Source organism: Thermobia domestica, chromosome 4 (genome assembly GCF_964235325.1).
Source record: "Thermobia domestica chromosome 4, izTheDome1.hap1.1, whole genome shotgun sequence".
Lineage (NCBI taxonomy): Eukaryota > Metazoa > Arthropoda > Insecta > Zygentoma > Lepismatidae > Thermobia > Thermobia domestica.
This window is the reverse complement of record NC_137457.1, coordinates 220,933,074-220,950,797: the sequence shown is the minus strand read 5'-3', so window position 1 is coordinate 220,950,797 and position 17,724 is coordinate 220,933,074. Positions and strand designations below refer to the sequence as shown.

Genomic DNA, 17,724 nt, shown 5'->3' with positions numbered 1-17,724 from the left:
TTATTGGCTTTGTCGTGTAGGTGACGTTAGCTGTCAGCCAGCTCAAGAAATGAGGTCATTGCTATTTGTCGGGTATTTGAAGTTCTTAGTTGCCACACGCGAACAAGTGTGTTACAGCGATTTGTGAGTGGTGTGGCGTTTTGCTGTTTCCTAGATTATTGTAACTCGCAACTTAACCGTGGCGTTGCAAGAACGCGTTGCAGACTGACCTATCTTTAGGCGGGAAGCGTGCGAAGATAAAACAAATGTACTCTAGCACACGAGCACGAAAACTAATACATATTCGCGCACTAAATCACAATATTTTATGCAAAGCTAATGTCAGTTAACCTCTTTAGTAGTGATTATTGGCTCTTCACCGACTACACGAAGGATTGCAGATTCTTCATTCAAGCGAAGCTTCCTCCTCTGTCATGTGTAGAGAATTACTGCCATTTTCTGATTCTGTTGTCGGCCCAAACTGAGTAGGCAGATTGGCTAAAGTTCATAAATTAACTCAGGATCTCTCACATGAAAGTGGTTTGTGCTCCACATCAGACTTAGTGCACACAGCAGTCTCTGAGTGGAGTAAGGTAAGACTGACACAATTTTCGTGGAAATAATTCACCGTGGCTGGTTAGTAGAGTGATTGGAGTTCAACTTTAGTAAATTCTTGTAGACCGAAACTTTGTTGCAAAGTATCCACACGCACTGGTTGAATGAAAGAAGTTCGGCCTCTTGATCCAGATTCTCTTAGCTTCCTATATTAGCTGTTCGCGGAACTGAACTTTCCAACAAACAGATTCCTATTTCAAATTTAGCTACTGAAAGCTGAAAGCGAATGCTGAATCTTAGTTTCACTTCCTGTTTGGAATATGTACAAAAGAATAAACTGTGTTTACCAAATGATGTTTTCACTGTTTTTCCATTTTTAAATAATAATGAATTTATTAATTTACCGTATTTTACTGGTCGTAGACGTGATGATGTCAAAGATTCATCACACTATTAATATAAGGCAGATTGTAAAAGGATAAAAGTCAGGATTTGAGTACGTTGATGGCGGTGAACAGTCCATTGAAAATAGTAGAAATGTTTTCCAAACTTAACATTGATTAAAATAGAACAAAAAAAGCACACTATCAATATAAGGCAGGTTGTAAAAGGATAAAAGTCAGGATTTGAGTACATTGATGGAGGTGATCAATCCATCAAAAGTGGTAGAAATGTTTTCCAATTTTAACATTGATTACAATAGAACAAAAACTGTTAGAGATAGCGAGAGGGTTTTTCTTTAAACAATTACGCGTCCCAAGAATATATTTTATATCCACTCCAATCTCTCTACTAAAAAAACGAAAACTCTTTCACGTGATGTACACGAGATACTAGTATTTATTTCAAACCCAAGAGAAAATACTTGTCTATATACTGTAATGGATTAAAAACAAAGATAGCACAAGTAGTCACAGGTAGTTGAATAATTATATATAAATAACTTAATGTTTAATAACTATAACATGAAATTTCTCTTTTGTTGTTATTACAGTCTTACAGGACACTATGTGTTTCCATTTGCAGCCGGTCATTTTTATACAGGAACAAAGTATGCTCTTCGAGCTCTTACAGAAGGTTTGCGTCAAGAACTTGCAGCTATGGGAAGTCATATTAGAGTTACAGTAAGTAATTGCATTCGAAACCACAGTTCAACATAGAGCAGTATAAATAACAAAATAATATTTAAATACTTACAGTGCATGAAACTTTGTATTTTGTTATTCCTAAATGGTCATATAGGCTTCGATAACTAATCCTTGCGAGTTTAAGACAATAAAATCACGGTCATATATGCAAAAAAACTGAGGTTTGTTGAACTACAATATTTTACAGAAATTTGCACTTAAGCATTATCCGCTAACCATTTCCACAATGTTAGTTTAGTTTTCAACAGACGTAGTGTGAACTATGTATTACAGTCTGCCATCTGGCAAGCAAACATGGTGCGTTTTATGAGGTTGGCGTTAAAGAACAAGTGTTCAATGACAGTAAACATGAGGTGTTTGTGTATATATCTTCGTACTTCAATCAACATCATATATGCAAGGAGTGCATACGAGTATATAAGGTGTATGCCTACTTAATACTTTTATAACGAAAAGTATATTCACATTAAATCGGGGAAGTAATGAAGGATTTAGGAGTGGGTATGGATTTTATTTTCGTAAACAGTCGAGCGTATACCTACCAAAAATTCTGGAAATACATCACTGGAAACAGTAAATATAAAGGCGGATAATTGATTGGAGTTCCTTGTATCTTTTCAGCACGAAGGCAGAACTTACTGCTTAAATTGGGATCCAAACCGTTTCTTCGTTTTGTATCCGAGGTAGTGAGTGTACTGGCGTTAAAAATAATTCAATTCCGTGTAGTTTGAATCTAATTGGCCAACCCAATTTTATTGAGTACCCTTTGACCACCTAGTGGTACGTGGAAAAGGTACAGTACCTTTACTGTCAGTCCTGCATAGAGCTTCTTTCCAACAAGATAATGCGCGATCACATGATGACGTAACTTTCCACATTTTCGTGAGCACTATGTTCACATGTTTTCTTTGTTTAATTGAACATACTATGATTGCACACCAGACATATTCCGTGCTACAGTAGATAATTTTTGAAACTTGTCACAGAAGTATGGCCTGCCATACTCTAGAATGACAATTAAGGCCTTTCTGACCTCTGCATTATTCTCGCGCCGCTGTCACATCTCAAAAATGATGTTGATGGGTAATTTCTGAAGGATTCATTCCAAAAGAACGAATCTTTTACTGGAATGAAATGATCGTCTCTCTGAAAGGAATTGGACTGACTTTGGTAGAATGAAAAGACAAATTCACTCAAGACAATAAAAATATTGATGTACACTTCGTAATTGACAAATTGAATTAGTGATTCCGATTGATGAAACCAAATGACGGAACCAAATAACAGATGAGTGGACCCAGTTGATGGATTGACATGGATAGAAGAAGAAAAGAAAACAACAATAGTTTACAGCAAAGAGACACTGTATAAATATGACGAAGAAGAATATAAAAACCTACTGAGCATGTCTAGAAACAATCAAATCTTCTTTCGGTTTTGTGTCCTATGTTTGTATGCAAACAACAAAAGCAAGAAATGAAAAAACAGGAACTTTCTATACATGTCTTGAAACGGCAATCCTCCATGGTATATTTATTCTTCCCTTCCCTATCAAAACCAATTTTGCAATAGCTTACCAGGTGATAAAAGTGGTTTGAGTAGTTTTGCTGAGAGAAGGAAACTATTGGAGAACTATATGAAAACTAAGAATTTTTCAGTTCATCGAAAGCAAAAGATTCGACGAAGAGGAGAGATCAAATCTCTCTTTGGAGGAATCATATTGGAAAACCAAATATAAATCGGAATCATGCAACTTAAGGAAACCAAATAATTCGATCCGGAGGAACAAATTCTTGTTAAGAATGTATTGAAAGAAATCGATTCCGAAGAAAGAAACAAAACTACGTGTCACTATATCGCAAAATCAGTAACACTAAGCATTTCACGCTTTATTGTTAGCTATTTCTCTACCACTTTTAGAACTGTTGCCTCTCCTTTCACGTAGTGTTGTATTTTTAATATTCAATAGTTTATATATATTGACAACCCGCTCAATTCGTGCCTGAATTTGGGGATGCGAAAGTTGAATTGAGCAGATCACCTTCCACTCACCATCTAGAATGAGTGGGCAAGTATCTGTTTTATAAGCGAGAGGTTTCGAATTAAGCACATTTCTATTGGGGATTAAGTCGTAATGATAACACATAAATTCAATTATTAAACAACAATTGTATTTCTTATTAAAAGAGTGTAGCTAGTGTAAAATGTCGTGGATTATAACGGATATTTAGAATCTTTGCCAGACGAGTAGTGCATATCGAGCATTGAGCATTTGTACCCTGAATTTGAAGTAACACATACCTTTTACTGTTGTCTTCAGTTGACGTTCTCTGTTGATGATCTCCGGGATTGCTACGTTGATTTCGATATCGCCAGGTTGATATCGCTACGGACAGGCATCGCTGGCTGTTAGTCGTTTGAAGATCGGATTACTGACGTTGTGATTAACTTCGTACTATGAATCACATTAGAAACTTAACAGCGATGAACTCAAAACTACTTCGACAAAAGACGTAGAACTTCTCTCGAAAACGATGTCGAACTTCCGTCTCTAAAGCCGTAAGACTTCTCTCGAAACCATCAGACTTCTCCTTGAAACCATTAGACTTCTCCTCCAAAAGACCTCCTGTCCCGTGGTTTTGTTTGGATCTCGACTCCCGGAATTCTGCGGCGTCGTCTGCTGTCAGGCACGTGTGACCTCCTTTCTTTCGGAAACAAATTCTTTCCTTGTTTCAAGAACAAAAACTGCAACACTCGACATCTCTGATTTCCCGATTCTAGGCAATTTCTACATATCCGTGAATGTGTCAGATGTTCACAAACATGTTACAACTGCAACTCGTAATTTTTACAGAATGTTATAAATGTTATAGCCAACGCATTTCATGAATTTCCTTCCTGCATTCGCAGACTACCAATTATGTGTTTTGTTTACTTTATCTGCTGACGGCAAAAATAATACAATTTTACCAACTTGCATTAACCTCAATTGTAACAGTTGTTTTTCTTCACCAAACAATTTTAATATATATATTTACAAAAAACAATATCCTCAAAAATAAAGTTAATCGTTAAATTAAGAATTCTGATAAATAAAATACGGGCTCTGCCACAATATAGGAATATATATATAGGAATGCGCACGAATCGAGATTTAAGTCTGTCTCGACTCGTCTCGAGAAAATGTTGTCTCGACTCGAAAATATGTTTCTGTCTCGACTCGTGTCTCGACTCGACTCGAATTCGAGTCGAGACAAAATGTACGAGTTAAAATATACGCACACATCAGACAAACCATTATGACTACCTACCTAATTACCAGTATGTCGACCTTTGGAACGGATAATAACGGCTACGTGTCTTGGCATGGACGCAGTGATCCTTGGTAGGTCGCCGGAGAGAGTTGACACCACATATTCACACACAGGTCACCTAATTCCTGTAAATTCCGGGGAGGGGCGATGCGCCGTGACGTCATGTTTAATCACATTCCAGATGTGTTCGATTGGGTTAAGATCCGGCGAGTCGGGGGGCCAGCACATCACTTGGAACTCGCTCCTGTGTTCCTAAAACCACTACATCACATTCCTGGCCTTGTGACATGGTGCATTATTTTGTCGAAAAATCCTACTACCGATGGGAAACATGATCGTCATGAAGGGGTGTCCGTAGTCTTCAAGCAGTGTGCGATACGCCTCGGCCGTCATGATGCCTTGCTCGAGCTCTACTAGACACATGGATACTTACGTGAATGTTCCTCAGATAATAAGTAAGCCTCAGCACGCTTGTCTTTGTCTCGCAGTGCAAATGTCAAGGAGCTGTTCCCTTGGAATACGACGGATTCGCACCCTCCCATCGTCATGATGAAGAAGGTATCGGGATTCATCAGATAATGCAACTCTGCCACTGTGCCAAGGCCCAGTGGCGATGGTCACGTGTTCATTTCAGTCGTAGTTGCCGATGTCGTGGTGTTAACATTCGCATATGAATGGGTCATCGACTGCGGAGGTCCATCGTTAGGAGTATTCAATGCAATATGTGTTCAGACTAGTGTTGTGAAGGCCTGGGAAAAAACGGAAATTTTGGGTTTAAAAGAACAATTTTTTTTACAGTGCTCCCGAGCTTGGAAAAAACGGAAAATTTGGGTAAAATTGAAATTTTCGAATATTTTATTATATTATGCTTTCAAAATTAAAAATGTTTTATATTTACTAGTTTAGAGTTAAGAAAATTGATTATTTATGTTTCTTGTATTAGAATAGGGAAATTTTGTGCACAACTCATCCAAACACTTCAAAGTTAGCACCGCGATAGAATGGAGTTATGGCTACAAAAGAAACTAAAATATAATCCTAGTTAGCTTAATTAGTATAGACGCATTAAAATTATCTTGAGCAATATTATGAAGTTCCCCCTTGATGGCAGGGAAGTGTTAAAATAACGGGGCAAGAATCATTTTAGTTAATATCTTTAAATCAAACATATCTTTTATAGAGATATCTTCCTTGTTCTATGTAAAATTTTCTGGAATTTTGAATATATTAGGAAAAATAATTTGTTCGGAAGTATTGGCAAAAACAGGAAAATATAGTTTAAAACCATTTTTTGGCCTGATGCTAGCAATCTTACTTGCTGTAATATGTCTGCAGCACATACAGTAGGAAGTCGAAAATCCGAACTAACTGGGACCACAGGTAGTTCGGATTTTCTAAAATGACAAATAAATTACATTTAGGCTTACATATACTGTACGGTATGTTCTTCAATCAATACAGTGGTTATTCAGTACATGCAGTAATTGCAATACCGAACGTAAGGCTACTTACATTTAATGTTTCTGAAGAACCTGTTCGTACACTAAATAACACTGATCTTGTAAGTCAAACTTAAATCTTATAGGCCTAAGAGAAAATAAAAATAATAGCATGTTTGACAAACAATTACAATGAATTAACTTTTGTAAAAATACTGACTTCACACAACGTCGACGGACACACTATTGTTTGTTTATCGCTACGTTAAGACAAAATGTAAAAAGCTTCTAGAGACCGGGTTCGGATTTTTGACATTTCGGATTTTTGCCTTTCGGATAGTCGACGTCCTACTGTATATACAATGTATTTTGCTAACGGAAAAATACTTAAAGCAACAGGTTTTAATTCTACTTTTTAGTTTTCTGATTTCTGGTAAAATCCCTCTTTATTCTTTGTATAATTTTCGAAAAACTCAAAAAGAGAGAGGATCTTATTTACACATACACACATATACCGCACAAGTGAGTGAATTTGAGCGGCAAGAAATATATTAAAGGGTTGAGTATGTGAAACTTCCGTTCGTTATTATTACAGATTAGCAGAATACCCGTTCTTCGCACGGGGAGAATACGTTTCATTTTGGACACAAAGGGCACAAAACTGTCACTAATGAACTTATGGAGCTCCAAAACTATGAATTCGATATTAATACCGGTAATTTTCAATTATCTTTATATGTCACCATCCTCCCTTAGAGTACTAATGGGACTTAATATCGATTTAAACGGTCGGAAGTGTCACTGTTCATCTCAGCGACCACGAAAACTGTGGATTCGACAGTAATATCGGTCATTTTCAATTCTTTTTATATCTTCTCCCTCCTCCAAGTTGTGGGGCCGAATTTCGATTTAAAGGGCATCGGAAGTGTCATTGTTCATTTCAGCGACCCCGAAAATTATGGATTCGACATTAATGTCTGTCATTTTCCCCTCTCCCCTTCCCTCAAGTTGCACCTTCAAAGTGAAATAATAAAAAACATCCTGAACCTCATTTATGTTGAAAATTTTATCAAGGTCGGTAAAATTTCCAAAAATTTTGAACCCATTAATAAAACCCTGTTTTAGCAGTCTGCCCAGCCTACGACGTCGGACAAATGTAATGAGGTGGGGGGCGCACAACCCCTAGACGTTTGGACGTTGTTTTCCCTTAGTTTCGCCACTTGTTGAAGACACTTACCACAACACTCCTCGAACACCTGACAAGTCCTGCAGTTTCCGAAATTCTCGTGCCGAGTGTTTCTGAATGAGTACTTTCTTCAAAATAATATTAAAAGTTATAGAAAGAGTTTCGAGACATTCGTATCGAGTCGAGATTTTTAGGAGCTGTCTCGATTCGACTCGTGTCTCGACTCGAAAATTCGAGTCGAGAAATACGTTTGTCTCGACTCGTCTCGAATTTTACAAAGTGTGTCTCGACTCGAATTCGAGTCGAGTCGAGTCGAGATTCGAGACATGTCTCGACTCGTGCGCATCCATATATATATATATATATATATATATATATATATATATATATATATATAGAGAGAGAGAGAGATTGATTTAAAATTCATTGCAGTGAATCGGTTCTTTTGCATTGTACTTACGTTCTCTAATCTTGTTAACAATTTCTTAAAGAAATAAAAGCTGATTTTAGTTTTCCAGGCAAATACGTTTTCCGAGTCAATAAACATTTCAGAATAATTTGATCTGCATGTTTCCAACCAACTACTCAAGATGGTAGTCGTCAAGGTTATTGTCAAGCACTCGGTCAATATTACTGTATCAAATTGAAGCTGAGGTCCATGTTTCTTGAACATAGTGTAGTCATGTTAATCAATTAGTTCGAAGATGTAAACTTTACGCCTTGCTGAGTATAAAGACTTGTGAAGAACAAGAATACATTTTAAGCTGCAGAAAGAAAGCAGTGTCTTTCAACGTAATCTTTTTCTCTTTCCACCCACTGGCGGAAATCCGAGGGGAATGAGGGGGACATGTCCCCCCAATAATCCGATTTAAAATGTGTTTTTGGGGAGAAATGTGATGATTTGTGTCCGACTGCCACTTCATCTGCATCATCTGATATATAATATACAACAGGTTCACCTAAGAAATTAGATTAATCTACCGTAATATGTATGTCTCACCTCCCCACCGAATAAACCTGAAATCTTCCCGCCTCCCGATGTTGAAGACAACACTGCTCACTGATCCTCAACAGTATTGTTTTTCAACTTCAGAAATATTTTGAACGCCGTTTAAAAGAAAGAAAAAAAATTATGGGGACAGTTTTATCCGTCTCCCCAATGTTGAAGACGGATTTGCGCCGATGTTTCCACCAAAATTGTGGATTGGATTAGATTGTCAATACTAGCCTGTGGGACTTTTCCCCGCTTTTCGTTGCTGAGTTGAAGGTGGTGATGGGATAGCACTAATATGTTTGCCGAATGCGTCCCACAACGTTCAATGGGATTTTGCTTGAGAGAACGCTGGTTATGCTATCCGTTAGATACTCTTTGCCTGCAGCATCAATCTCTACACCTGCTTGGTGAAGTCTGGCATTATCATCCATAAAAATGAAACGATTACCAATCACTGCAGTAATAGGAACAACGTGAAGTCTGAGGATATTAGAATACCATTCCGGATGATATGCAGTGACGTGCAATGTTAGGTACTGATTTCTCCCCACACGATTGTTTCACTATCTCCATATTGTAAATATCTTCTGCACACAGAACAATAATTTCAAGAACCACGTTCTTTCTGGTTAAGAATACTTTGATATCTTATTGTAAGCTGAAATGTGACTTGTCCGAGAGCAGAATAATGATCTACTCAACATGCCCTACTCATGGTGTTCAGCAGACCGATTTCTGCAGTTTCTATGCTGTTGTGCGATCAATGGAATACACATCACTTACCTTCGTGCATAAATGCATGCTTCTTCCACCCTATTGGCCATGGTTTGGGTTGGCACCCTGGTCCTGTAGCCAGTATAAGCCCACGTTGCAAGTCAGTTGTACGTCGCTGCCTAGTTCTTCGAGCTGATAATAACAAGTAAGGGCTTGACCATAGACGACGTTTTCCTGCTCTCCAAACTGTTGTTTCTGTCTGTTGTGTCAGGAGTCTAGAAATGACACTGCGAATCATGTAGAAAGGTTCAGCTACCGCATCTTGTGTTCCACGGCTTCCATTCTACTTAAGGCTCTCCACATTACAGGATTCACTGAATCGTGTTGTGGTATCCTTCAACACTAGATCACAGCAGCCTACTTCACTCACTGCCCGTCGAAGCAACATTACTAGCGTTCCCAAGTGACCAGATTATTTGACACATTGTCTTAAGTTGGATCTCATACCGCTTGACGTCATATTTGCATTCGTTTGTGAGGACAACTCACATTGCAGTAATTAAGGCAACAATGCAACAGCCAAATACATAGGAAATTTTGAAGTACCTCGATCATTATTCTGACTTCCTTCGCTGTTTTGAGCAATGTATATAAGACACTAAATTAGCTAGCCATCTGAATGGATTAATTTTTTTGTTTATTGAAATTTAGTGTCCCTTTTCAGCACCGAAGCTATACGAGACTTAGACCTATTGTTAAAAGTTGGAATCCAAACAACCATATGGAGCTTAAATTTTAATGTTCTTCTACCGAAAAACGAACCCTTGACTATGTGAATCATAGCCACGAGCTAGCCACTAGAACAGTGAGAGGGCTGGATATTTTAATATTGAATTCCATGTTAAATTGTATTACGTATTCAGCGCAAAACGAATTAAAGTGTGTAGACATTGCTCTCAATACATTTGAATAAATTCAACTTATCCTCTTTACTTTCATGAAAAACTTCTACACATGCCAGAATATTTTACATAAAAGCAGTACTCTGACAACCCTGACATACGGTTGAAATCACTTGTAAACGATGAAGTTAGTTCATCATCTTGTTGTCCGAATAAATGAGATTCTTGAACGGCAAGTTGCCCAATTGCAAAATTGGAATTTTTCAGGCGAGAAATTTGAAGTTTAATACCTGTTGAACATTTTATATTTCTGTTATATTGGAAACTAAAACCATAACTATGTAGTTTATGGCCTTATAATTTTCTGTGTACAAGAAAGGCTTTTAGAAATGTGCTCATTTATAGAAGTAAATGAAGGCGTTAGCCCATTTTCTCATTTTTAGAGTTTAGGATACTGGACATTCAAGCGACCCAAATACATCAAACGCGTCATAAACGTTGAATTTTGCAGGCCACGTTAACACAAAATCTTTGTATTTGCAGTCCATCAGTCCTGGCCTCGTTAAAACAGAAATGGTGGAAGAAGCCTTGAAAGAAGTGTCACTTTCAGAACTGAATGCGAAAATACATCCAATGGAAGCACAAGATATGGCAGATTCTTTAATCTACGTACTAGCAGCTCATCCTAGAGTTCAGGTAAATGGTACTAAAGTCAGTAACAACGAAGTTACTATTGTTAATACGATAACTATTATTGTTCGAATAATCAGAGTGTTGGGAGACAGCATCTTCCGCCTAATATAGCTATTACTTTTTAATTTAATTCATTGTGGAAATACACTGACGACTTAAACGTTGGAAACAACACATATGAACTGTCTCATAGTTTATTAGTAAATTTTTACTTTGCCTTATGAATACCCCGACGTTTAGTTCATGTTGGTTCACCAGTACTATGATCATATTGACGGTGGCTGTCTTCGTCAGCTCACTCTAAAAGTCACAATTTTTTCTTCAACGTCAATCCACATTGTATTCAGTGCTATAACACAGTAGTAAGTCCAAATTTCTAATAGCTGGCCGATACAGACCAACAAAAGTCTTTTGTGATAGTTTCACCATACGACTTACTTTCCTTAAAATTAAGTCGTTTTCTTCAAGTATCTGTTCCTGAATTATACTGTTGTGGGTAACGCAGAAGCTAACTCTAGGAAATATTCGAAAGTAAATGTAGTGAATTTGAACTACAAACAAATGTCATTGTAATACTAAGTTTAAAACCGGAACCTTAACCCATTTATTCCCACAGCCCCAAAAATGGGGCGGTGCATATATTATTTTTTTCATGAAATTACTTTCTTGATTTGAATTCGTTTCTTTGCGAAGACTATATATATATGTGTACCCAGCAACACATGCAGCATCTCTGTCGTCGGCAATTACTTTCGTTATGGCGCAGTGAGGGAGTAAATTTGGCGTTTTTTTCGATTCAATGTCTTGGAAGGAGAGATAAATGTAGTTTTAAATTATTTAAAATATGTTGGCATTTATTTGTGGTATATTTTAAATTGTTAGAAGTCCTTGTTTCATTTAGAATACTCTTTCATGATAATTAATTTCCTTGTGTTCATAAATTTGTAACTTAAAAGTAAGTGCCCCAAAAATGGAGCAGTGGGAACGAATGGGTAGTTTTTTTTTTCTTTAGTATAGTTTTATTATCGGGGATGTATTTCACGATGATAACGTATACCTTTGGAGAATAACAGCTACTTCAGGTGCAGGGAAATTAGGCTCATTTCTTATACTGGGGCAAAATGAGTAATCTAATAAAAATAACAGTAAAACTCAAATTTGGTAAATATCTTCACGCGTACGAGTGTAAATAGGCTCATTGATATCTGGATATCTCTCGGTTAGGCAATGTCTTCACATTACTATGCCGAAACGCACGCTATCCTTATACAGTATCTGCTGTACAAGGACTCATACAATTCTAACCTAACCTGAAGTGCTCAAATCATCTGCCAAAATCGACCATTCTAGATTTAAATATAACGTAAACAAACTCATAATGTATTTATAATGCATATTGTTCTATGCCTGTAAATGAAAACACAAAAGTGCATACAAAATACAAATACACATACACATACACACAAGTGACAGATACAAGTTTTTGGTGCGTTATCATAATAACAAAACAGTTGCATCCACGTTCACATTTATTGCTCCATTAGGTAAGGCTAAACGGTACAGCGATAAGGATACCAAGAAAATAGATATTCAGCAGTCAGCATGCATTATGAACTACAACTCTTTTATGGGAGGCTTGAACAGGTTAGATAACATTGCCAACTATAGAATCAATATCCGGATGTAAAGAAGACAAACGACAAATAAGAGAAACTCGATCTTCTTGCTTTTACAAGATACATTGTCAATAGCTACCTTACAAAGTGCAGACAACGATCCCAGGGCAATCAGCTCCAGAAGAAACGAGTTACCGATAATGTTACATTGAATGAACTCAACTAGTTCCTGTGAAAAGTGCAACACAAGTGCGATGCGCCAAATGTCACAAGAATACAACTAAAAAGTGTAAGAAGTGTAATGTTGGATGTCTTGTTAATCCTTTCGACAAATTCCATTCATGAGTGAAAAAGGTGAGGAAAACCAGTAATCGAGAATGTCCAAATAAGGATTAAGTGTAATTGCTTGATACTATTTGTAGAGTACAAATATTGGAAAACACGAAGGACAATCTAGATCATGTAATATTAGTGGACCAAAGTGGAAGCTGTATTATCATTATTGTATTACCAAGATTAAATATATATGCATTCAATTTTCATCCATGCTTATTTCTGAGAAGACTACAAAGAAATTTACCGATATTCCGTGTTATATATTCCACAGAATAATATTCCGTGTTTTTTTGAGTGAAAACTCTCTACCCATTGGTTTCTACTGCCCCAAAAATGGAGCATTATTACCTATAAAAACCCCTACCAGTTCATTCCCATGGCCCCATGTCCGCCACATTGTGTTAAATTACCATAAAAATATTTTGTCAGCAAAATAGTTCATGTGAATGGTATCTAACCCTAAACTATCAATACTGTCGAAATTGAACAAAATTTTTAGTTCTGGGAACAAATGGGTTAATTAAATGTAATTCTTCTAGAGAACAGTTGTGTATTTCTTGGAAACGCGCTTTAATGAAAGTGTCATGATAAAAACTCCGACCAAGGAAGGCTAACTATGGTCAAAAAGTCGTTTCAAATCGTTTAGCGATTTTTTCCGAGATAATGAGACAGACAACATCGATTACAACAGGGAGAAAAATATAGATATTTGCTCCTTCCTCCCCTTAAAAGAGAAATTTTCGAAAATGCTGTGACACGTTTCCACTTCTTTTTAATAAGTTTTTATGTCGAGTTTCGTAGCTCTCACATGAGTGGTTTCAGATTTACTCCATTCTTGGCATAAATTTTGGACACCCCTACTTCAGATATGCTTTTTTAAAAAGCGACATGATACAACACTGCCCAAGGTTAGTACTAGCACTGTTCAAATATTCATTTCAAGCGATTTAACCGTGTTTTCTGTTATAATGTATGAAACAACCTTTTTAAGTTTTGGATCAAAAGATCCAACATATTTCAATCAAAAATTTTCTTCTACGCCTGATATCTGGAGAAGTACATACAGTGTAGCCAAATCCAAACTTAACACAGTACGATGCGCTTATTCCGTAGAAAAACAAAAATCTATTTAGGGGACATTTAAAAATTTGTAGTCCCTGATTCAAAAACTAATTATTGACCAAGATCGCAATCTTTTGAAGCATTTTTTGGACCATTCCTAAAATTAGTGGCCGAGATTGCAATCTTATGATCCATCTTTTAGATCATTCCTAAAATTCTTGTTTTGTAATATTTATGTATACATTAGATACATATAGCAGATGGTAGACTAGAAGTATGCCCTTATTACGATAATGATGTTATCAATGACCAGAGGCGCAATATCATAATGATGTAATATTATCAATCTGTACTTGTTTTATGAATATGATCAGAGGCGCAATAAGTGAGCAGAAATATATATATTGAAAAATAAAAAGTTTGTTGATTAGGTTGTCATGGATATAGATAGTTGGTTGTTATGAAGATATAGTTGAGGTCACTAAGAAGGATTTTTGACATGTATTTGTGATGTAATGGTTTCGAGCAGTCATCTTTTGGGAAAATAAAAGAAGTGTTAAGATCTTCCACACAGCAGCAAATGGTAGAACTTATTATTTATTAATATAATTAATAGTTAAATATAGATGATATATTAAATGCTAAATAGATTGTAATATTCTCGTTATACCCTTCTTCGCAGGGAAAAATAAGGTTTAATGAATTATACTATTACGTGTGTTGTCTTCTGTGCTTACTCCGTGCATGGGGTCCTTGGTTCGATCCCAGCTCACGCCAAGTGAGCTTTATGGTGGACAAATACCGTGTGCTTGGGTTTTCTCGGGGTTCTCTCGTTTCCTCCCACTTTCTTCATTCCACCATTTCCTTCGTTTCACACCATCAGTCTCCTTTAGCCTAGCCGGCACAACTGTGGAACGTAAAACTTAAAGATTTCATTTAAATTTTTCTACGCTTACTTCGTGCACTATCAGCAAGCTCCATTCACTTGTTTTCTTTCACTCTACGTGAATTATCAAGAAACTCTCAAACATGTATTTAATGAAAGATAAATGAAAGATCGAAAATATTGAATATCATGTCTTTAACTTTAATGGATTGCGAGTTGTGGTAATCGTAATATGGGGAGTGAGCGGGACGAGAGAGCGAGCTCGACATCCTCTAAATCTCTTTCTCTCACTTTCTATGTCGAGTATAAAGAAACGCAGAATTTTCAATTATTATAAATGAAAGACCTAAAAACTCAAATTTCATTTGTCAACCTGAAGGATTCCAATGTTTATTATAAAAGTTGCAAATACCATTTATCGCCTTCTTTCATGTTGCCTTTCTAAAGTAAATGTCCATATTTTGGAACCGCTTAACATTAATCTTTAATCCTTTATTCGGTGCTCCAAGAGAAGTTAAGGTAAAAACGTCAAGACTTTAAGAAATGATCCTATTTTTAATAAGTTTTTGAATAACGAAGAACTTCTGCCTGACAATAGATTTATAGGTGCGTTAAGAACTAACCACATATGAAATATTGTGTGTCTAATCTCCGGACATTCCGACATATGGATAGTTTACATTGTAATCTCCACTCGTTTGCCTTCCACCGCTTTTCTCCTCTTGCAGGTCAAATATCAGTAAACTTCTGAACACATGTGTATCTCTCTTTACTGAGAAGTCCATATACCAAGTTTCATGTCTCTACCCTTTAGAGATGCGAAAATATGAACATTTTAATAGAATAATTGACATCCCCATTTCACCTTCTTTCTCGTCGAATTTCCAAAAATCTTTCCTTAGTGGTACTTTACGTCACAAATTTTATATACTACCTAGATTTAAAGTTTCTAATTGAAGCAACATGGCCTGGTGTTGATTAGTCAGTAAGTTCAGCTTTTGTTAGGGTATATGTATAGGGATTAGCTGAGAAACATTGAAAAAATATTTCAGATCCTATTTATTGTTTATATAGTAATACTATTAAATGAAATTAACTTTTATTTATATAGTATATTTTATTTTTATTTTATTTACAGGTTAATGACATAATTATACGTCCTACATGTGATCAGATGTAATTGCTGCACTTCAAAAACATATTTCCCAATAATCCATTTAATTCAACGGAGTTAGCAAATTTTAAAAGGTAGAGATTAGGGAATTCAAGGGCTTATCTACAACTTGTGTGGGAAAATATTTTAATGTATTCGTTTATTGTGATAAAGTTAATAAATTTGTAAGTTACACATTTTGATCTTTTTTAGTTTAAATCTTATGTACAAACCGAGGCAAAATATCTGCAACATGAGGATGTAAGTTTATTGTGAAACTACGCCTAATAGGACAGGGAATGAACATAACGTCTAAGTGGAACGAATCACGTCAGGATAAATCTCGGCCTCCTCCCGTGCACACTTATTTTGGAGCAAAAGACTTCGTCATTTCACAATAAACTTATATGCTCATGTTGCAGGTTTTTTGCCGCGGATTGTACAAATCCTAATTTCTAAATTAATGCAAGACTATGTGGATGATGAAAATCAACTTATTTTCTTTATAAACTTATTTTTTATTATTAGATAAAAGATAGGCTACTTAATTAATAGATTTGTTTTCGTGGTGATTTAGGCTCCGAGGCTATTTGTTCGCTCCAAGGAAACGCAAATGACTAACACATTCTTTTCATAAAAACCATCCTCAAAATAAAATACTAATGGAAATACCTTTGTAAAAAGTGTAAATTCAACATCAGCTCAATGTGATAATAAATAGTAAACGCTACAAAAAATAAAACAACGGTCTGGTGAAAGCTACAAAGATTAAATAAGATAGTAAACGTATAAAAAGACAACGATTAACATAATAGGAATTATAAAAAGCAAAATAGGCAAAAGCTAAAACGAAAAGCAGCAGTGAGTGTTGACTACAAATTTTAATCCCGCAAGTTAATGCTAGTACACGGTCACAAAGAAAAGTTAACCCCCCAAGAAACTAACTACGTAACATTATTACGAGTCCTAGGTCCGAGAACTGTGAACATTCTGGACAGAATGGAAGGAATACTCAATGGGTCAATATGTTCTTAACAATAAAAGTCCATTACCGGCATACACTAAACTTTGGATGGGGATGTCCAAAACACAAACGCATCAGGATCATTTCAACTCAACAACTAATACACGACGTCTTGCAATTACCCAGAGTTGATTTTATTGAGTGCTATATATTTCGTCGACCTAATTATAATCTCCTTAACACAAAAGCGTATACGTTAGAGAAAATAGCTATAGAGATTCCAGCACAGAAAGGATTATTCCAGGGTAACAACTAGAGATGCAAGGGCTCGGAAAAAAACCGGCTTTTTTGGAAAAAACTCGGTTTTTTCTGCTTTGCTTTTTTGCTTGGGAAATTTTGGGCTTTTTTTCAAAATACTGCTTTAAATTGATAAAACAGACTTTGTATCGCTTCTTTATAACACAAAAAATCATTTAATTAGTGGTTGATGCTGATAATAATATAAATCATCGAAAATAAACTATGAATTTCGAAAAAATTTTTCAAACAATTTTTCTTCAACATATTTACATTATGAATACCACAGGATTAACCAATGGATATAATAAGAATTTTTTAACCTCTTATATACAAAAGTAAGCAGAGTTGGCAAGAACCGTGGTTGTTTTTGAAAATGCCAAAAACCCGTTTTTTGGGGGATGTTTAAACCAGGCTTTTTTGACTTAGATTTTTTGCTTTATGTATTTATATTACATATTCACAGAAATAAGTTTGTTTCGCCTT

At 36.0% G+C, this 17,724-nt stretch overlaps 1 protein-coding gene across 1 annotated transcript in view; it reads left to right on the top strand.

Annotated features, from left to right (window-relative positions):
- The window catches only part of LOC145683447 (dehydrogenase/reductase SDR family member 11-like), a 33,534-nt gene extending 17,422 nt beyond the window's left edge, over positions 1-16,112 (top strand). Inside the window, exons 4-6 of the mRNA XM_081754786.1 lie at positions 1,529-1,658; positions 10,775-10,927; positions 15,963-16,112. Coding sequence (XP_081610912.1) covers positions 1,529-1,658; positions 10,775-10,927; positions 15,963-16,004 — 325 coding nt within the window. The 3' untranslated portion in view covers positions 16,005-16,112. The remainder of the gene's footprint in view (positions 1-1,528; positions 1,659-10,774; positions 10,928-15,962) is intronic.
- Positions 16,113-17,724: the final 1,612 nt, after the last annotated feature.